The sequence below is a fragment of the Leuciscus leuciscus genome (assembly GCF_965113295.1).
Source record: "Leuciscus leuciscus genome assembly, chromosome: 1".
In the NCBI taxonomy this organism is placed as follows: domain Eukaryota; kingdom Metazoa; phylum Chordata; class Actinopteri; order Cypriniformes; family Leuciscidae; genus Leuciscus; species Leuciscus leuciscus.
Genome location: NC_138725.1, coordinates 3694685 through 3717800, shown reverse-complemented (window position 1 = coordinate 3717800; position 23116 = coordinate 3694685). Strand labels below are relative to the sequence as shown.

At 40.4% G+C, this 23116-nt stretch overlaps 1 protein-coding gene across 2 annotated transcripts in view; it reads left to right on the top strand.

The window, feature by feature from the left end:
- The window catches only part of LOC309479938 (uncharacterized protein), a 65756-nt gene extending 43240 nt beyond the window's left edge, over positions 1 to 22516 (top strand). Inside the window, exons 2-3 of one of the 2 annotated variants that reach the window (XM_082144240.1) lie at positions 12691 to 12823; positions 15302 to 22516. In XM_082144240.1, the coding sequence (XP_082000366.1) occupies positions 12766 to 12823; positions 15302 to 16875 (1632 nt within the window). In that variant the 5' untranslated portion in view covers positions 12691 to 12765 and the 3' untranslated portion in view covers positions 16876 to 22516. Of the gene's footprint in view, positions 1 to 10028; positions 12824 to 15301 lie in introns of those variants that run through there. The other variant, XM_082144239.1, reaches the window with a different exon arrangement.
- The last annotated feature ends 600 nt before the right edge of the window (positions 22517 to 23116 follow it).

Below are 23116 nucleotides of genomic sequence, written 5' to 3'. Positions count from 1 at the left end.
TGGTGAATATTATAATATTTAGACCCGTGTTTACTGTTACTGTGTTTGTGGATATCTGCTCAAATGTAGATATGTATATGGTAACCATAATGTTTTATATTTGAGCGTGATCGCGTTTGAATGTATCATATTCAAATCGCCATCGCGTTTGAAAAGCACCAAACGGCTTCATGTTTTTACTATTATCTCATTTCATATCATCATAACGAATGGAAACATTTGAAGTAACATGATAATCAATATATTTTTTCTCTAGCTTAGTTGTTACTGAAACATTTTGGAAGGTTTATAGGCTGCTATGGTTATTATGACCGCCGCTAGCGTAGCTAGCGAAGCGGCGGTCATATAGGGATTGTCAAAGTTTTTTTTTTTTTTTGTCATCTAACTGAATTTTTCGTCAACGATACCAGGGACACCGAAGCACCGGGGAACATGAAATTTGGTGGGCATGTAGCCCCACTAGACTTGTACGGAAAAATTTCGTTTGGTCCCCGGGGGCCACTCCCCCCCCGCGCTGGGCCCCCCCAAACCCCAAAAAATGCAGTTTTTCCTAAATAACTACCTGAACCGTGGCACCGAGGATGAAGAAAGTTTTATGGTATGTTGGTCTACTAGACTTTTACGGAAAAATTTCGTTTGGTCCCTGGGGGCCACTCCCCCCCCTCCCCCGCTCTGGGGCCCCCGTAAATTTTTCGTCAACGATACCAGGGACACCGAAGCACCGGGGAACATGAAATTTGGTGGGCATGTAGCCCCACTACACTTCTACGGAAAACTTTCGTTTGGTCCCCGGGGGCCACTCCCCCCCCGCGCTGGGCCCCCCCAAACCCAAAAAAATGCAGTTTTTCCTAAATAACTACCTGAACCGTGGCACAGAGGATGAAGAAATTTGTATGGTATGTTGGTCTACTAGACTTTTACGGAAAAATTTCGTTTGGTCCCCGGGGGCCACTCCCCCCCCCCGCGCTGGGGCCCCCGTAAATTTTTCGTCAACGATACCAGGGACACCGAAGCACCGGGGAACATGAAATTTGGTGGGCATGTAGCCCAACTAGACCTCTACGGAAAAATTTCGTTTGGTCCCTGGGGGCCACTCCCCCCCCGCGCTGGGCCCCCCCAAAACCAAAAAAAAAGCAGTTTTTCCTAAATAACTACCTGAACCGTGGCACCGAGGATGAAGACATTTTTATGGTATGTTGGTCTACTAGACTTTTACGGAAAAATTTCGTTTGGTTCCCGGGGGCCACTTCCCCCCCCGCGCTGGGGCCCCCGTAAATTTTTCGTCAACGATACCAGGGACACCGAAGCACCGGGGAACATTCAATTTGGTGGGCATGTAGCCCCACTACACTTCTACGGAAAAATTTTGTTTGGTCCCCGGGGGCCACTCCCCCCCGCGCTGGGCCCCCCCAAACCCCCAAAAATGCAGTTTTTCCTAAATAACTACCTGAACCGTGGCACCGAGGATGAATAAATTTTTATGGTATGTTGGCCTACTAGACTTTTACGGAAAAATTTCGTTTGGTCCCCGGGGGCCACTTCCCCCCCTGCGCTGGGGCCCCCGTAAATTTTTCGTCAACGATACCAGGGACACCGAAACACCGGGGAACATGAAATTTGGTGGGCATGTAGCCCCACTAGACTTCTACGGAAAAATTTCGTTTGGTCCCCGGGGGCCACCCCCCCCCCCGCGCTGGGCCCCCCCAAAACCAAAAAAATGCAGTTTTTCCTAAATAACTACCTGAACCGTGGCACCGAGGATGAAGAAATTTTTATGGTATGTTGCTCTTAAGGGCCCACATCAACCTAGCCCATAATCACTCATTTGTGATTTGCGCCCCTCCCATAAAAAATGAAAATGCAATATTATTCTGCTTTAATCGCCCCTATTTTCAGTGGAGATGTTCAGAACTGCACCATATTTCATGTGTATGATTAACTTGACATCCTCTGGGGGTATCCTCTGCTAAATTTCGTAGAATTTCATCCATGGGGGGGTATAAAATAAATTAATTTATGTGCACATTTAGTGACTGTACACTCATCGGCCTGTAGATGGTGCTGTTGAGCGAAGTGTTGCTGGTTTAGGATGATACTGTCACACACACACATGCAGGAATACAAACAAACGCAAGCATGCACACACACTGACATCCACACGCACAGACACACACCCATACACACACATACAAATCCACATGCACAGACACACACACACAAACACACACACGCACACATGTACGCACACATACATACACGCACAGACACACACACACACACACACACAGACACACACATACACAAACACACACACATACACACACACACACACACACACACATGCACATACTACTACTTTTTTTAGGTATATACATAAACACGCAATACAGCCAAATTACTCCACGTCATTTATTTTTGTGGAAAGCCAGTGCAGGCCTGAGCGGCGGTCATATTTTGTACCGCGATGCGGTACATCTAGTTGTTATTATTATTTTATGCAGCACTGCTCATAGCCTATGCCTACAAGGCACAACAAACCTAATGTTCATTATATTATATATTGTTGGAAACATTTATGTGTGTGTGTGTATTCTGTGAATTTTAAAAAGCAATTTTAACCAGAAAAATCTAAAATGTATTCCCAAAACGTGCAGGCCTATAGTTTCTCTTGATATCAGCATGTTCATTTTTTTTTTCTTTTTTTTCTTTTTTTTTCTTTCAGGGCCCAGATGCCACTCCTGCTGACTTCAACATTCACATGAGTCTATGAACATGGTAAAGTGAAAATCAAACACCTTGGAAATGAAAGGTATGTACAATGTTTTTAGGAATGGCACAAAGGTCTCTGTCTTTGGATCAGTGTGTTCAATACATGCTTTTTTGTCATTTGTTTTGTATCTTTGGATTATGTTGTGTTGTAAATAAATTAGTGATCGACCGATGTATCGGTTTACCGATATTTTTCCCGATTTTTAAGCATTTTCCCATAATCGGGTATCGGTTTTGTAATATCGGATTCGCCGATAAACGGCGCCATCTTGTGGCCGTTTTGAGAATTCCGCCATTGCAGCCCGCGTCTGAGGAGATCAGTCAACAACAACTCTGTGCACAGGTAAAACATATGTTCTGCTTGCTTTGCTTTAATTATTCAACTTTATTTAACATAACAGACATGCAGAAATGAGATTTGAGACATGAATGCCTGATATAGTTTATTTATGCAGCTTGGTTCTAAAAAATTGAGACGAACTCATGGAGTCACGTAGCGAAATCCGTCATGTCCTGCCCCAATAAAGACGTAAATTTACATGAATTAAATAAAACAGACATGAATGAGTGCATGTTGAAAATAAAAGCGCTGAATTTAATTCTCTATCTGTTGTATTTGCTCACCATTAGTCTCGAGAAAAAAGTTCGTTCATATTGCTGAGCACTCACTGGGTTGATGACCAGGAATGCTCAAGCACGGCCACTGAATGAAACTTTTGACAAGATTATCTTGTTTAAACATCCTAGATTATATTACTACATAGCAATTATTTCGCTAATACAAATCTAAATAAATACCGCTCTGTGGAAATTTATTATTTATTATCTCCACGCGCGATCGCGGTTGAGTAGCCTAAGTTATAGTTCTGTGTAAAGGCATAGATAAACAGCACTTTGTCAGAAAGGATTTCATTAATAACATACTAGTTGGAAAATGCAAATATGCTGTTTTGTTTGTTACTTTCCTGACAATGTTATATTCCAGCTAATATTATTCAGTGAATTAATATTACCCAGTGAATTATTCCTCACTCTTTAAACCTATTAAACGGCACATAAACCTTCTAAAACTGTTTAAAATAAATTATATAATACATTTCAATACAAAATACAATACAAAAAATACCTCCAACATGTGGAACCACTTAAAGATACATCACTCAACTATCTTTGAATATATGTTAGAATAATTTTTGTGCTTTATTTTTTACCTCATCAAAGCTTTTATTTTTAAACAAAGACACTTAGTAACAGTGCACTTTATTTTTTGGACTCAGAAAATTGGACCCCTCTATTTATTTGTGTATAAATATAAAGTTTTTTTATGTATGCAAGGAGGGAGTGATTGTTATAAATAAAAAATTTTGTTCAGTTCATTTGTGTTGTAATAATTGTGTCAAAAACAGAAGTATAACAGTAAATAAATATCGGTTCTGCATATCGGTAATCGGCACATAAACATGCAAATAATCGGTATCGGTTATAAAAAATCAATATCGGTCGATCACTAAAATAAATCAAACAATCTAAAAGCCATTCTTTTTTAAATCTCCTCATTTACAGTATTGTGCAAGGTTGCTCAGAATGATAGGGCCCTGATAGTTCCTAATAGGGCCGTTAGGGGAGGTTCTTTGTCTTTCTTAGGTGAGAAAAGCTTGCATATTAATGAGCTTCCGCATAAGGCTTTTTTACACAAAACACGTCGTAACATTTTTAAATCAATATATTGTCTTATCTGAATGAGCAGTCAGGGTGATTTTCACATCGTTTTAGAGCAAATATTCTAGGCTACGTCATACAATTTTCAAAAGTCTTGTGAAGAAATAATCAGTATGGGTTTCATGACCTTATTTCAGTGAGAATTTTTTTTTGTATTTTCACAAACCACGCATAAATGTTATTATCTCAAAACAACAAACTTTTACATACATGCTGCTGATATATTACTGTAGCAGAGTTTGTGCTGAATACAGTGTAATTAGACTTTAGCCATGAAAATGTCACAAGTAACAGAAATAAGCACAAATGTCAGAGCATGTCAGACCACCTCCAGGGCCCAGAAAACAGCTCAGACCTCAGAGGGTTAACCAGCGCTTGGTTAGGGAGATTAAAGAGCTGTTATTTCTCATAAGATTTAAAACTGACCAGGTTTGTGTGAGTTGTTTTTTGTCATATTAGGTCAGAGCAAATTATCACCCCTTATTGATCATGTCCCGCTTCTCCAGTCTTTGTGGCAGTGGTAAAGGTCATTTTGAAATGTCATAGAAATTAACGCTAGTGTTTTCTTGGTATCGTAAGCTGTAAACATTAAATGTTCGGTCATGGTTAAGACAGTGTTAGTTAACGTTAATGTGTTGATGTGTGACATCAGTGGTGTCTTTTTGGGGGCTGAACGTTTAATGAAGGCTCTCTTTTAACGTAATTCTGGGCCATTTTGAGTGAGTGAAAACCCTAACTTAATCCAACATTTTCACCTTTGTAACAAAACGTCAACAACCACACTTTTAATCATTCAAACTTTGATTTTCATGCTCAGAGTTCATAAAAGAAACATTGATTCTAGTATCTAGCCAAAAATATTCAGAAAATAATTTTATACATGTAGAGAATATCCACCTACCCCTATGCTGTATACATTATTGCAAAACAAAATAGATTTAGCACGAGACTGCTTCAATTACTGGCATGATGTCCATAACTAGTTTAGCTCTGTTAAAGGTGTAAATAGTTGTTAACAAGAGGGAAAAGAGTTTTTTTCTAATAGTTTAGATTGTAAAAAGTTTTGTAAAATGTTTGTGGTTTAGTTTTCATAGTTTTCTTTTTTGATTCATTGTCTTATTTGTTTGTTCCAAATGAAATTTTTATAGAAATTTAACATTTATTTGTATAAAAGCAATAAAATAAATAGTAAAAAAAAAAAAAAAAAAAAAAAAACATATCAATGTGTTGTCATATGCCAGAACAAGTAACTAAGTGACCTTTAGGAATCACCAATATGGTGTGCCTGACCCCTAGTGGATATCAATAAACTTACACTTCAATAACTTTTATATAATTTAATTATATTAATTTATTCCACTTAAGCAATAATCTGCCAAGTGTCTTATTTTAAAAGAGACCAACCGTAAGTCTTTAGTCCAAAGGGTTCATGAATTACAACAACCGTTAAGTTTTTTAAGAGGATTTTTTTTGTGTGTGTGAAAAGAACTACTAGTGCCAACAGTTGAACGGATGAAAACCTCAAAAGCCATGCAGCCCTTTTACACCTCTTTGCTATTGAGACATTTATGAGATCAAGATGAGATGTCTCATTTACTTGCTCTCACTATGATGTTTCATTGTGGTATCTGTGAGTTTATCAGTGCCTCAGTTTCGGACTACGTAAAGCACGTATAGAAACATTAGCCGGGCAATTTTTCCTTGTGGCTTTCCAGACTGTGGAAGAAGCTTTTCCTCTTATAATTCTTTAAATGTGCACTTGTCCAGAATTCACCATGAAGGGAGAAAGCAGTCTTTTAATCGTCATATATCTGTGCAGTTAAAGTGTTCTTGGGAGTTTTGTGGAAGCATAAAATGTCTTGTATCCCACCTTAAGTGTCTTTAGGCGCGTTTCCATTACAAGAAACTATTGCGAAATGACGGCGTTTCCATTAACCAATGTTGTGCGACTAAAACTTAATTTTTTCATCTCACGATAAGTAAAATCATTACAAAAAATAATCCCTTTGATTAGCCTAATTTTCATTTTAGTAAAGACAAGAACAGCTTAATAAAAAATATACAATATAATAACTCTTAGTAAAATTAAATATGAATGCAGTTTTGGATTAAATAAAAGCACAGTCAAGTCAAATAAAACAAATTTTATCTAGTTTGGTAACACTACAATACGATACCATTCATTACCTTACTTAATGCGTTATCTAACATCAACACATCGAGTGAACAGTATATTTTTACAACATTAATTAATGTTTGTGAATGTTATTTAATACAAACACTTGATTGGTCATGTTTTGTTCACTTCATTCATTGTGCATTAAAAACTGTTTACTGAAATAATGTTAACTTTTGATTTTAAAAATTTATTTTTAAATTCAAAAGTTAACATTATTATTATATATTATTAGGTAATTTTATCTAATGTTATCTAACAAATGGAATCTTATTGTAATGTGTTTTTAATACTACAGTTTCCATCTTTGTAACCGTGATATACACTTTAATATATGTAAATTTAATCTAAATTAAGATTTGGTACCGAAATTGGTACCGAGAACCGTGGATTTTCACTGGTATTGGTACCAAATACTGAAATTTTGGTACCATGACAACACTAAAATACAGTAGGCCTATATATACGTCTGCCATATGTTGCCACCCCTCAAAATTCCTGCCCCCCCTCTCGCCACCCCATGAATATCTTTCTAGATCCGCCCCTGGCAACATGCCAAAGTAATATTAAATAGTCATTATACAATACAGCAGGGGTCGGCAATAGGCGATATTTTCTGGCCCGCCGGATTATTTTGGAAGTCCCTTTTTTTTTTTTTTAAATCAGCCTAGTTTTATTTTACAATAACGGTTTACAAATAGTAAATCAATAAATAGTAAATAGCCCCGTGTATCATTCGTTCAATCGTTTATTTTTTTTTTTTCAACGACTTGTTTTTCCATAATTTATTTCCTGAACTAAAATGAAAAAAACGAATAACGACTCATTTTCCGATTTTCTGTTTGTGCACTCAGATCAAAAATATAAAAAATGAATAAAAAATATTTCATTAAACTCTTCCAATACTTGAGAAAAGCCTATCTGACAATTTTGGGTTCAAACACGCGTTGCACACCACACATACTTAACAGTGTTAATTTAAATTTTAAAAATACTGTCCGATAGCACTGCTTTGTTACCACAGTTTCTGCGTGCTTCCTCAGGGATGAAGTTCCACATTTGCGGCTATCCAACACGAAAATGCATGCAGCAAAGCCTTTCACAATATTTTCTTCAGATAACTCCAAATTTCTCCCACACACTGGACTTGATTTTTGATTGTCGACAACTTTACAATCTCCACTAGCTATTCTTTTCTTCAACTCCTCAGCATCCATCTCGACAAGTGCAGATCGCGCGCGCGCGGTTATGATGAATTTTTAAAAGTGAAAGTGACCTAGTAACGTTATAGATCCTGGGAGGGTGTGGTGCGTGGGCACAAATAAACTGATGTGGATTTTAAATTATTTTATAAACTTGAAATACAGGTAGGCCTATATTTTTGTAGATGTGTTCCTAAAAATATGCATATTTTTACGTTTGAATGTGATTTTTTTTAAACCCGTGTCCGACCCGACACAGTTGGATATTTTTCACCCGTTTGAGCAACATTTTCGGGTGACCCGTCGGGTACCCGAACCCGTGCAGGACTCTATTTTAAAGTATAAAGACGGTATCGGTCAGAACTCTGGTGTAGTTTGGACGGAGCGGGCGGTCTGACTGACAATAGCCCACTCCCGACATGTTTTGACAGCGCATCCGCACTTCATTCTGACCACCTGTAGCCTACACCTAGCTCTGAGGAGCTGTTTGGTACTGAAACCATTGTCAGTCAACAACATTCTTTTTTTTGCAAGGATGTTTGAAATCGTTTGGCAGAAAATAGCCTACTTCATTTGTCAGTAGGGCAATATGGTTTTCATTTATGTTGCTTGAGTGATTTGATATTTATTTGTTATTTATATTTCATTTTTTTTTTTCTGTGACATTTTTTTCTCTGCTGACAGTACAATGTTAAAATAATATTTATATTGACATGAACACAATTTTTGTATAGCATTTATAATTGTTATAGGCTCCGTGTAGCTGGCCCGCCATCTACTGGCTAAAAAAAATATTGGCCCGCGGCCAAAGTTATTTGCCGACCCCTGCAATACAGGATGTGGTCTATCAGCATAATTGCGTAATCAGAGTTGGGTGTAATGCAGTACTACCTAATTCATTAATTACTGTAATTTAATTACTTTTTATTCTAAAAGTAAATAAGGAATTATTCTTAAAAAATGTGTATAGTAATCTTATTACACTGTTGAAGATGAAATTAGTAGCTTTTAGTAGAATAAAGCAGAAGTTACGAGAATAGTCAAGTCAAGTCAACTTTATTTATATAGCGCTTTTCACAATACTTAAGCTTCACAGTAATAAATAAAATAGTACATCAGTGTTTGTTTCTAGTGTAAAACGTCCACGTTTGGTAATGCTGATCAATAGTAGGCTATTGTTGATTGATTAATTAAATTAAGTATTCCCAACTGAGCAAGCCAAAGGCAATACAGTCTTCTGTAGAAGTATTTTTTCTTTAGTAAGGAAATGCGCTAGTCGAACTGCCTCATGGATCTAAACATAATAGAAGCTTTCTACTTTTATCTGGGGTTTCAACACAAGGAAATTCTACAGGTGCTAATCTACCAACATGCAGGGGCGTAATTTGTTGGGGGGTTGGGGGGGAGATAACCCCCCCAATATTTATATCTATGCATTACAACTCGCGCCGTGCCGCCGTCTCTTCCCTCAGTTTCAGCGTGGAGTCTTCTGAGGTGAGGAGAGCAGTTCACGGTATTTCTCACATTTACACAACCACCACACACACTTTACACAGTTTGATTAAGCGACAGACTCATTTCTGTATTGTTTTCATCGATCACAGCGATACTTGTGCGTCTTTTCTGGCGTCTTCCTTCTGAAATAAACATTTAGTGCAGCAGCAGCGAGCATGAGGAGAATATGTTGAGTTCATTCAAACCTCAGCGAGTTTGTGTTCGTTTGTGTGATTGACTCGATGTTTGGAGTGAGAACTGTTAAAGTTAAAAAAGTTTAAGTCAAGTTAAAGTTTGAGATCTGTGAGGGGGATTGATGGGAATCGATCTCAAGTGTTTCTGTTGCCGTTTTCATCATTTCTTTGTCGACATTTATCTTTGGCAGATTACATTTACTTATTAAAATTGATGTAGACACTTTATATTGTCCCTGTATGAGTAATGAACGTGGGAAATATCAAATCTATACATGCATGGGAATATAGATACATATTAATGAAGTTTGACACAGGAAACATTACATTTTCTTCATTTTTTAAGAGTTTTATGATCATTGTCAGTTTCTGTACGAATATGTAACATGTTAATGATGGAATTACTTTATTGCTATTAATAGTTATTATAAAGTCAATCTATATTCAGATTCACATATTATGGTGTTGTAGTTATTTGCCTGAAGAGGTTATTTATTTAATTATTTTGTTTTATTATTGGTGATTTATAACTTATTTTGGTGGTTATATTGTGAGAAATAACAGTATTGTCTTTCAGTAGAGCAGTTTTACAGGCTTTTGTCTTGTATCCTGACTCAAATAATGTGTTTATTAGGGCTGTGCCGGTAAACTTGACGACCGCACCACCGCGGTTGTAAAGCGCCACCGCGGTGGCTGAGTAGTACCGGCGGTTGTTCGCCTAAAAAAAATTTTTGTATATGAATGCTGTTTTACATTAATATTATGACACACAAAGCTTTGTTTACAAAAGAAATAATAGGTTAGCAATTAAATGTTATATCGCAGCCATGGAAAAGTTTTAATTCATGACGAATGAGAGAGTTGTACGTGAGCCCATAAACTTAAGCTTTGTCGGCTTTGAATTCTGGTTTGCGATCTGGTCACCCGATTATCAGCGAATTGAAAAAATATTCCATTAGTTATTCCTTATAGAAAGCTTGAATTGTCTACTTTTAAACAAAACAATTCAAAACGGAAAATAAACCGACTAGCATATGCTTGTGTATTCCGTATGAAGTGTGCATTTCTCTCTCGCGTTCACTGCGAAGAGTGAGCATCGTCAACTTCATCTTTGCAGCCCGACACTGACACAAACACACACACAAAACACTTTATTAATAAAAAATTCAAATGTCTCCTTGCTATATCTGACATGTTCATAATCATGCCGGTTCTTTGTAACAGCTGTTATGTGCGTTATTGGCAGCGTCACCCTCCGGTTACATGAACGCGTCACCGCTGCATCAGCATCAGAACATGGAGATTTTATTTTAGAGAATGATTGCACGACAGACATTAGAACATTAGATATTCTATAATTAAATCAACTAATCGAATATTCAAAAATCGCGACTCATCCCTGCATGGAATCTCTTTTTTCTTTTCCCATATCTTCACTCGCGTCTCACCCAAATTATAAACGTTTCTTCCTTCGCTTTTAGGTCGATTATTTTCGTATTCTTTACTGTGGTAAAGAAGCCTAGAAAAACGCTGTAGGTCAGATAGCCTACATTTTTACTTGTACGTCAAATTCTTTTTAACACAGTTTGTGCTTGTTATTAGACATGGTAATTGGTAAGGCGCGTCAAGTTCATTTTGTAAAGCGCGTTTCACACGCGCGGGGAATTTTAGTTTTGCTTTCTCTGGCAGCGCGCAAACAGCCTCTAAATGCCTTGCCCTTGTAGAAGATAAATTCGCTCTTCATACCTTTTACAAGTAGAAAACATGAAGATATCAGAAAAGAGATCGATGGTCTCTTTCCTGCTCGTGTCCCACATCCCTCTCAAAGCGCAGAGCGGTAGGCTATATCACGCGCCTTTGTGTGGAAATATTAAACAAACAAACAAAAAAAAAAATAGATTCAACTTTATTATATTATGTAAGTTACCAGTATTTACTGATATTTCTTTCAATGCTTTACAGGCTTTAGTGTGTTGTTTCTTTTTTTTTTTTTTTTTAAACAATATTGCGATGACGATATGACTTGCGATAAATATTCAAATGTGAATGTTAGCTATGCTGTTCCCATGTCTTAGTGCTTTAATAGGTTCTTTGCGTGATAGGTCAAACGTTTATTACCTGCCTAGTTCAGATTACACGATTTTAGCGCGATTTTTGCACGATCCATTTGACGTATGGGTGTCGTGGGGATTCGTAAACGACAACGGGCGTCGGGACGCAAGATTCGATCGTTTCATCTCGTATAGTGTGTCATAGTGGGCGATAACCTACGTCGTGTCTGTGATGCATCACGACAGAAAGACTAGCATGTTTAATTTTTTAATGGTCCTCCATGACGGGTTGAGTATGTGAGCGAGAGTGAGTGAGAGCGTGAGTAACAGTGTGTGTGTGCGAGTGAGTGAGCATGAGCGCGAGTGTGTGTGTGTGTGTGTGTGTGTGCGCGCGAGTGAACGAGTGTGTGTGTGTGCGTGCGTGTGAGTGAGTGTGACGGCACGCGATGACTGGTCGGAAAGCAACGTGTCTGACATGTTTCTTGTCCACAACATGACAAGATTTTAGAAGTCAAAAACGTGTAATCTGACTCCGTGACTATCATAACAGACACAAAAATCTTGTAATCTGAACCAGGCATTATTCATCGTGTCAGGCTGTCTGTTGCGATGTGTTCATATCGCGAGTTCATATCGCGAGTTCGTATCGCGATGACGATGAAAATTCGATGTATCGTTCAGCCCTACTATACGTTTATTTCTGTCTTTATGCTTTTAACTGTTTTCCTTACCATTATTTATATTTGGAAGAATTTTAATTATTTATATTATTTTCTTTAATTCTAGATACCTGTATTTTAATGAAGAAGCATGAATAATGTTAGGATTAGTAATAAAAATAAATAAAAATAATGAATTGGCATCAGTTACTGTACGATAAATAGATAGACAGGCGTAAATGCTTAGAAGTGTCATTTATTATAAAAACAAACTCAGTAATTTATATTTTTGATTTTGGCAGATCAGCTCCTCCCACACTGGAATACATCATCAGTGAAGCTCCTCCCACACTGGAAGACATCATCAGTGAAGCTCCTCCCACTGTAATTCTCCAATAAATGCTGTAAATTCCCATCAGCTACAAGTAAAGACGAGCATCAGAGCATCAGGAAGAGCTGAAATCTGCAAAGACTGAGTTTATTAAAGAGGACAGTGAGAACATGAGTGATCCAGAACCCTGCAGAATGAAACACACTGAAGATCCTGAAGAACAAAGAGGTTGGTGTTTATTCTCCATTCATTCATGATGCTGAAGAACATTCATGTTAGAAACCAGTGTTTCCCACAGAATTAGATTCTATTTGCGGTGGGGTGGGGTGGGGTGGGGTGGGGTGATTAAGGCACAACAAAAGGGTTAAATATATCATATATTTTTATTGACACATATACACATTTCCATTGTCAACACTTAGTGTTAGATAACTTAAAGACATTGCTATTGCTACATTGCTATGCCATTGCTACACTTTATATGACTGCTCCACAGACTTCTTGTTGCAAATTTTGCACCCTTTGAACATTTTATTTAACGGGCCTTTTTGAAAAAATGTTCCAGTGCCCTATCATATGGGAAGGCTTCAGGACAGGGTCCATTAGGGCTGGGTATCGTTCAAAAAATTTCGATACCGATACCTTGATTTCGATACCGGTTCCAAACTATACTTTTTCGATACCAATTTTATGAAATCCATTTTAATAAGATTACATAACACATTACCTCAGAAAAACTTTGGTTTTATTTTTTCAGTTTGACTCATGCTCCTTAGCCAGTGCACAAAGTGCTTTCAATTAATGGATGCTCGAATCTGTAGAAATTAGGACAGTAGCTTTTTTAGTACCCAAAATGTCCTTTCTTAATCTCTTCTCTCTTAACGGGATGTTTGCTGTCTAGGTAACATAGGGGAACTCCCACTGCCAACGGTCCAAGTTCAGTCAGGCAAATTAAGAAAGATCACGGCTTTAGTCAACATGTAGGCCTATTTTAAAATAAACTAATATGTTGAATTTTTAAATGTTTTTTTTTTCTTGTACATGTTAGTTAAAAATAAAACAAAATGATCTGTAATACCATATTGTAGCCACTAGATGTCTGTATAGTCCTTTACATAAATATATATTCAGGGCTGTGAAATTCTTAATAAATAAAAGTTTTTTTTTTCTTTATTTTTAATAATATTTGACCTTGAAGTAATCCAAAAGTAATCAGATTACATTACTTTCATATTGTGGTACTTAGATTACGTTACTGAATACTTTTTTCTATGAAGTAATTTGTAACTGTAACGGAATACATTTTTAAAGTAACCCTCCCAAGCATGATAGTGTGAAATTGAACACTACAGTATATTTTGTTGTTTATATGCCAATGTTGTCAAAAAAACATTTGCACAAAGCAAGCCAATCCACTTTTCCATGTTGATAAGAGCATTAAAATGAGAAAAAATAATGGGACAAAAAGAAATCAAGAGACATTTAGAATAGATAAAAATGTGCGATTAATTGCGATTAAATATTTTAATCGTTTGTCAGCACTTATTTATACACAAAAACTTGAGATCAGAGTTTTACAATCAAAACAGTTTAAAAGAGAACAATACATCACGGTTGTTTAAACCAATGAGCATTGAGCTGTGTCATCAGCAAGTCGTTTCCCATCATGCTCTTGATCTTCAGTCGGTGGAGAGCAACTGCAGAATCCGACACGGCCGCCTTGCGCTCACGAGAGTTTCAGACACACGTCAGCATGACATCAGAGCAAGGCGGACCGCACTCGGACACATTTATAACCAGCATGCACCTCACGCTGATCACCGGCGATCAGTTCTGCGCAGATTTTGCTCATCAAGCCTAGTTTTTTCTTGTCTTCCCATCATGCAGTAGAAAGAGCCCAGATGATGTCACTTCCTGTGCGTCACAGTATTAAGAAATGCTCTCTTTTTAAAAGGAGGAAAATCATGTCAGGAGTAACAGGGTCGAGTGAAACATGTAGGACACAGATAATGCTAATAAAAAGGTTCATTTAAAGCCAGTTAAAGTTATGGCCACTCTACACTTTGAGCTTGTGAAGTTTCTACAGACGTCACATTCTGCGGCAGCTTTTTTACAAACACAAGTTCAACATATAACAAATAATAATAATTCAAAATGTAAAAATAAACAATCCACTCCACTTGAATGCTAAACGCTTGTGTTATTTCTCACAGGGTAATTCACTTGAGCTTGTGTTTCTGGTGTCCCACTTTCACATGCGCATGAATGGAAGTCAGTGCAAGGAAAAGTCTAGTGTGAACGGCCATTAATAATTAAAACATTTTAGTAAAATAAATATCAATCTCAAAGTTGGTATCGAAACATGGCATTATTGTATATTTTAATGTTAATATCATGTTAGATAATTGTGTCATTGATCAAATATATTCAATAGTTCTTTCTAAAGAAACATGGTATTTGTGCCTATAATGTTGTAAAGATAATAATTGGATGATAAATTTACCTCGTTCTTGGAAAGTTTCAAGAACATATTATCAATTATAAAAAGGCATCAAATTATCATAATATTTTATAACAGTTGTCTACTTTCTAATATTACATCAGGGCTCACTTTCATGTCTTTCACTTTATATTTCTCTCATTAATTATTATTATTTTGATGTACTGAAAATTAAATGTGATATTTTTTTTCTTTCCTTTTTGAAGTGAAGGAGGAGAGTGAAGAACTGAGTGAAGTGAAGGAGGAGGAGACTGAAGAACTGAGTGAAGTGAAGGAGGAGAGTGAAGAACTGAGTGAAGTGAAGGAGGAGAGTGAAGTGAAGGAGGAGAGTGAAGTGAAGGAGGAGAGTGAAGAACTGAGTGAAGTGAAGGAGGAGGAGACTGAAGAACTGAGTGAAGTGAAGGAGGAGAGTGAAGAACCGAGTGAAGTGAAGGAGGAGAGAGAAGAACCGAGTGAAGTGAAGGAGGAGAGTGAAGAACCGAGTGAAGTGAAGGAGGAGAGTGAAGAACTGAGTGAAGTGAAGGAGGAGAGTGAAGAACTGAGTGAAGTGAAGGAGGAGAGAGAAGAACCGAGTGAAGTGAAGGAGGAGAGTGAAGAACCGAGTGAAGTGAAGGAGGAGAGTGAAGAACCGAGTGAAGTGAAGGAGGAGAGAGAAGAACCGAGTGAAGTGAAGGAGGAGAGTGAAGAACCGAGTGAAGTGAAGGAGGAGAGTGAAGAACCGAGTGAAGTGAAGGAGGAGAGTGAAGAACCGAGTGAAGTGAAGGAGGAGAGTGAAGAACCGAGTGAAGTGAAGGAGGAGAGTGATGAACTGAGTGAAGTGAAGGAGGAGAGAGAAGAACTGAGTGAAGTGAAGGAGGAGAGTGAAGAACTGAGTGAAGTGGAGGAGGAGAGTGAAGAACTGAGTGAAGTGAAGGAGGAACATCATGTCAAACCTGGAGAAAAACCTTTGAGTCGCTCAAAGACTAAAAATACATTTTTAAAGAAAAGAAGAGCCAATAAATCTTTCACCTGCACTCAGTGTGGAAAGAGTCTCACAACCAAACAAAGTCTTGAGATTCACATCAGAGTTCATACTGGAGAGAAGCCGTTCTCATGTGATCAGTGTGGGAAGAGTTTCAGTCATTCATCACACCTTAATGCTCACATGAGGATTCACACTGGAGAGAAGCCGTTCTCATGTGATCAGTGTGGGAAGAGTTTCAGTCATTCATCACACCTTAATGCTCACATGAGGATTCACACTGGAGAGAAGCCGTTCTCATGTGATCAATGCGGCAAAACATTTCTCTGTGCATCAAACCTGAAGAGACACCTGATAGTTCATACGAAGGAGAAGCCGCATTCATGTTGTGTGTGTGGAAAGAGTTTTTCACGGCTGCAATATTTACACACACATCAGAAAATTCACACTGGAGTGAGAGAGTACATGTGCTTTGAGTGTGAGAAGACTTTTACTACAGCGGACGGTTTAAAACTGCACCAGAGAATTCACACTGGAGAAAAACCTTACAAGTGTTCACACTGTGACAAGAGATTCAGTCAGTCAGAACATCTGAAAACACACGAGAGGATCCACACTGGAGAAAAACCTTACAAGTGTTCACACTGTGACAAGAGATTCAGTGTGTCATCATCTCTGATAACACATGAGAGGATCCACACTGGAGAGAAGCCGCACACGTGTGATCAATGCGGGAAGAGTTTCTCTATCAAAGCTAACCTGAAGCGACACATGAATATCCATGCAGTGGAGAAACCACATCGCCACATGCATCGTTAAAATAGTCCAACAGACTACAGTGGCTCAACCTTAAGTTTATAAAGCGACGAGAATACCCCGCTCTCCCCTACGTAATATTTACATATGATTTGACAGTTTACTTGAATAAATACCTAAAAAATCAGAAAATTCAACTGAAAATAAATACTGGTTTAGAAAATATTAAGCACGATTTCCAAAATCTTGTGCAATGCCACATGCTCTAATATAGATGGTATTACATTTTGGTATTTTGCATGGATTAGACAACACAGTTCTGTTCCAATAAATAAAAAATAAAAATCACACAGACATTTAGTAATTTAACATTATTTTATTTAGTTCACTTTTTACATTACTTTATTTTCAACACAAAATTTAAATTAAATGTGTGTGTGTGTGTGTGTGTGTGTGTAAACATTCTCAGCATGAAATGTTTCTGTTCGTGTGGGTTAACTGCACCATCACATGTGTTATGCTCTGCTCTGTCTCCGAACAGCTGTATTCTTATATTGGGTCCCTTATGCCTCGTTTCCACTGAGCAGTACAGTATGGTATGGGACAGTACGGTACGGTTCGGGTCTGTTAACCATGATCTGGCTAGCGTTTCCACTGCCAACAGTACCCTTACTTGATAGGCGTGGTGTTTCGATCGACGTTATTTTCGCGCAAAGAAGAACATAGTAAACTACAATGGATGACATACAGCAGATCTTGTTCTTGCTCCTCGACATGTTTGTCACAAGAAGACAAGCGCAGACATTAGGCTTATCTCAATATCAAGTACGCAAAGTTTGTACTTGCCATGTGCGACTCCTACATGGTACAGCGCGTTCTTAAAAGCGTCACTCAGCTCGCTCTGCTACTCCGGATATCTCTGTTAACTTACTCTGTATGTACATTTTAAGCAACAATAAAACGAAATATGTTATAAAACACCACTCGGCCTCTTTTCGTTTTCATTTAAATAAATTAAACATTATAGGGACACAAATGTGGTTCATGCGCAACGCATATTGATTATTCACTGCACGTTATACGTTATTCTATTTATAACAAAACGAAATTTAAAACACAACCCTAACGTTACCTCTTTTCGTTTAAATTTTTTTTTTTTTTTTTCATATTCCAGGCAATATATGCATTTGTACAAATGTTGCAATAAACATCAGTGATAATCTTGTAATAAAAAAATTACAAGAAACCATATTTCTTTTTGTAAAATTTCAGTTTTATAAATAATAGCCTATATAAAAGTTTAAGTAAAAGGTACAAGAAGCTATACAATAAGAAATAAAGCAAACAAGTCAAATATCGAAATGCAGCGCTATAGTCTAACATTACAAGTAAAGTTAAATACAAATAGCCTATAACGTTAATATGAAACTAAACTTAGCCCTCAGCCAAAACGATTGACAGGGAACTCATTATATATTCATGAGACCAAAGATCGCCCGTTAGGTCTACACAAGACGAATTATATCTCATGTTTAACCACTACCGTCGGAGTCGGCGACGAATGTCAGAAGAACTAGCCGAGGAAAGGCTCATCCAGCCGGGAAACATGAGCGCCGAGCGCCCGCTGAATGCATGGATCTCAAAAACCGGGGGAAAAAAATCATCTTTATTAAACCACAGATTTGGGCTTTAAACAACTACATTCTCGCCTGAAAAACTCTTAAAATTACATTTCGTGATACAGTAACAGTAGTATTATATTAAACTGTATATTAAAAAATGGCGTTTCTTATGTTGTCATTCTCCTTGTAGCACGCGCAAGTGACGATTCTCTGTCAACCAATCAACGTCCTGCAGTGAGTCTAGCTCCACCTTTTAGTACCGTTCCACTGTGCTAGGTACCCCAATGGAAGGGTACCTAAAAAGTGGTACGGTACGGTTCGGCATTTTGGTAGCATTCACAACTTTTGATAGTGGAAACGCAAATAAATGCGTACCGTTCCGTACCGTACCGCTCAGTGGAAACGAGCCATTAGAAGCTGGATTGGGTCCCTTAGCCCTACAATCTAAGAAAGAAGTAAAGACCCTAGACGTAATTTTTTTAACCACAATGCTCCAAAAATGTGGAATTCTTACCAAGTGAAGTGAAGTGAGTTTACTAGCATTCACAATTTTAAAAGGCAGGTTAAGAGAGACAAGTAAGAGTGTTTAGAGAGGTACTGGCATGGCTTTGAGTGTTTGCTCAACTGAGCCGGATGCAAGAAACCCTATTACGAGGAAACTTTTTGGTTCTACAGCTCAATGTAAGTTGTATATATTTTGTAATTCTATGTTTATTATATTAGTAATTTAGTAAGTAATTTTAATTTATAAAGCACATTTACACACAGCGCAAAACTGACCAGAGTGCTGTAAAATGAATAACTAAAAAGACAAGTAAAAAAAAAAAAACCTCCTTGAACTGCCACCTTATCGTGGTGGAGGGGTTTGAGTGCCCGAACGACCCTAGGAGCTATATTGTCTGGGGCTATATGCTCCTGGTAGGGTCTCCTAAGGCAAACAGTTCCTAGGCGATGGGTCAGACTAAGAGCGGTTCAAAACCCTTTATGAGGACTATACACTTGAGGACCGTGACGTCGCCCGGCATGGCACAGCTGGGGCCCCACCCTGAAGCCAGGCCCGGGGTTGGGGCTCGTAAGCGAGCGCCTGGTGGTCAGGCCTCCCCCCATGGGGTCCGGCTGGGCTCAGCCCGAAGGAGCGACGTGGGGCCGCCCTCCCGTGGACCCACCACCTGCAGGAGGGACCGTAAGGGGCCGGTGCATAGTGGATCAGGCGGCAGTCGAAGGCAGGGGCCTCGACAACCCGATCCCTGGACGCGGAATCTAGCTCTAGGGACATGGAATGTCACCTCTCTGGCGGGGAAGGAGCCTGAGATTGTGTGTGAGATTCCGAGATTCCGACTAGAGATAGTTGGGATCACCTCCACGCACGGCTTGGGCTCTGGAACCACACTCCTCGAGAGAGGATGGACTCTTCACCACTCTGGAGTTGCCCATGGTGAGAGGCGGCGGGCTGGTATGGGTTTGCTTATAGCCCCCCAGCTCAGCCGCCATGTGTTGAAGTTTACCCCGGTGAACGAGATGGTCGCTTCCCTGCACCTTTGGGTCGGGGATAGGTCTCTCACTGTCGTGTGCGCCTATGGGCCAAACGGCAGTGTAGAGTACCCGGACTTCTTGGAGACTGGGAGGGGTGCTGGAAAGTGCTCCGACTGGGGACTCCGTCATTCTACTGGGGGACTTCAAAGCCCACGTGGGCAGCGACAGTGACACCTGGAGGAGCGTGATTGGGAGGAAATGCCCCCCTGATCTGAACCCGATTGGTGTTCTGTTATTGGACTTCTGTGCTAGTTACAGCTTGCCCATAACAAACACCATGTTCAAGCATAAGTGTGTCCATCAGTGCACATGGCACCAGGACACCCTAGGCCGGAGGTCGACTTTGTGGTTGTTTCATCTGACCTCCAGCCGTATGTCTTGGACACTCGGGTGAAGAGAGGGGCGGAGCTGTCAACTGATCACCACCTGGTGGTGAGTTGGATCCGATGGCGGGGGAGGAAGCTGGACAGACTCGGCAGACCAAAACGTACTGTGAGGGTATGTTGGGAATGTTTGGCCGAATCCCCTGTCAGAGAGATCTTCAACTTCCACCTCCGGCAGAGCTTCGACCAGATCACAAGGGAGTCTGGAGATATTGAGTCCGAGTGGACCATGTTCTCCACCTCCATTGTCAACGCGGCCACTCGGAGCTGGTGCCTGTCGAGGCGGCAATCCCCGAACCCGGTGGGGGACACCGGAAGTAAGGGATGCCGTAAATCTGAAGAAGGAGTCCTATCGGGCCAGGCTGGCTTGTGGGACTCCTGAGGCAGCTGACGGGTACCGAGAGGCCAAGCGGACTGCAGCCCGGGTGGTTGTGGAGGCAAAAAAATCGGCCTGGGAGGAGTTCGGTGAGGCCATGGAGAAGGAAACCGGTCGGCCTCGAAGAGATTATGGCAAACCGTCCGGCGCCTCAGGAGGGGGAAGCAGTACCCTACCAATGCTGTTTTCAGTGGAGGTGGGCAGCTGTTGACCTCGACTGGGGATGTCATCGGACGGTGGAAGGAATACTTCGAGGATCTCCTCAATCCCACCGTCACGTCTTCCATTGAGGAAGCAGAGGCCGAGGGCTCAGGGGTGGACTCGTCCATCACCCAAGCTGAAGTCACTGAGGTAGTCAAGAAACTACTCGGTGGCAAGGCACCGGGGGTGGATGAGATCCGCCTTGAGTACCTCAAGTCTCTGGATGTTGTGGGGCTGTCTTGGCTGACACGCCTCTGCAACATCGCGTGGCGGTCGGGGACAGTGCCTTTGGACTGGCAGAACCCCTGGCGGGGGCCCTTTGCTAAGGGCTATCCGGTCCCTGTACGACCAGAGCAGGAGCTTGGTTCGCATTGCCGGCAGTAAGTCAGACTTGTTCCCGGTTCGTTTTGGACTCCGGCAGGGCTGCCCTTTGCCGCTGGTTCTGTTCATAATGTTTATTGACAGAATTTCTAGGTGCAGCCAGGGGCCGGAGGGTGTCAGGTTTGGGGGCCACATGATCTCATCTCTGCTCTTTGCGAATGATGTTGTCATGCTGGCCTCATCAGACCAGAACCTTCAGCATGCACTGGGACGGTTTGCAGCCGAGTGTGAAGCAGCTGGGATGAGAATCAGCCCCTCCAAATCCGAGGCCATGGTTCTCAGCCGGAAAAAGGTATTCACGAGTGAGGGAAGGCTGGAACGGGAGATTGACAGACGGATCGGTGCAGCTTCTGCAGTAATGCAGTCGATGTACCGGTCTGTTGTGGTGAAGAAAGCGGCGAAGCTCTCGATTTATCGGTCAATCTATGTTCCTACTCTCACCTATGGTCATGAGCTTTGGGTCATGACCGAAAGGACAAGATCCTGGATACAGGCGGCCGAAATGAGCTTTCTCCGCAGGGTGGCTGGGCGATCCATTAGAGATAGGGTGAGAAGCTCGGTCACTCGGGAGGAGCTCAGAGTAGAGCCGCTGCTCCTCCACATCGAGAGGGGTCAGCTGAGGTGGCTCGGGCATCTGTTCCTGATGCCTCCTGGTCGCCTTCCCGGGAAGGTGTTCCGGGCATGTCCTGACGGGAGGAGGCCCCAAGGAAGACCAAGGACACGCTGGAGGGACTATGTCTCCCGGCTGGCCTGGGAACGCCTTGGTGTCTCCCCGGAAGAGCTGGAGGAAGTGTCCAGGGAGAGGGAGGTCTGGGCATCCCTGCTTAGACTGCTGCCCCCGCGACCCGGCCCCGGATAAGTGGACGAAGATGGATGGATGGATGGATGGACAAGTAAAAAATAAAAGGCATAGAATCAATAATCCTAATTATAGAAAACATAAATAAAAAGAAAATCTTCAATACCAGGGCACATAACACAGAAATACAAAAAACAAACAGGAGTGCCAGGTTAGGGAACAAGAAAGGCCAAAGAATAAAGATTGCGGGCCCAAGCCGGTGGCACGGCCACCCTGGTGCCTTTAGTTACACAGCGGTGAGAAGTAAGGTACACTCGTGAATGTTTATTTTAGTACACCAAAACCACACTATAAAAGAATCGTGTAAAAGCAGTAAACCAGATTATTCCTTGTGACATTAGAAAATAAAGTGGATATGAGAACGTAACCTACAACTAAATTAACGTTATCTTACATAATTTCTAAACATTTTTATTTAGTTTTGTGAACCTTTTTATAAAACATGGCCATTTATTTTTATTTTAAGGGCTTATGTCTGCTATTGTAGGCTCATTTTGTTAATGTAAGCAACTAATTTAGACGCAAGAACTGGGTGCCGGTGCTGTGAGATGTACATGCTCGGCCAGATTCGGCTCGAAGTCGTGCATCTTCGGATGCGGAGCCGTGCGCACTAAAAAGCTGCGCACTGCACACCGCCACGCAAAATTTGGCCTTGCGCACCCAGCGCACACGACCGCCCACACCGCAATGATGACATTTTTGCCGTGCACACCCTTGCGCTCGTGCGTCTGCACATAATAAGAGATGTTTTATTTCCAGTTTTATAGCTGATTGTCTTATTTTGTTTACATCTTACTTTACACACTTCAGGGCAGGCTGTTGCAGCTAGCTCAGGGAAGAGACTGTATGACACTAGGTGGTACAGCCTGAGACATGTACAAAAAATTGCCTTCTGCATTTTTGTTTTGCTTTTCTCTCCATTGTACCGACCTCATACCGAACCGTGATG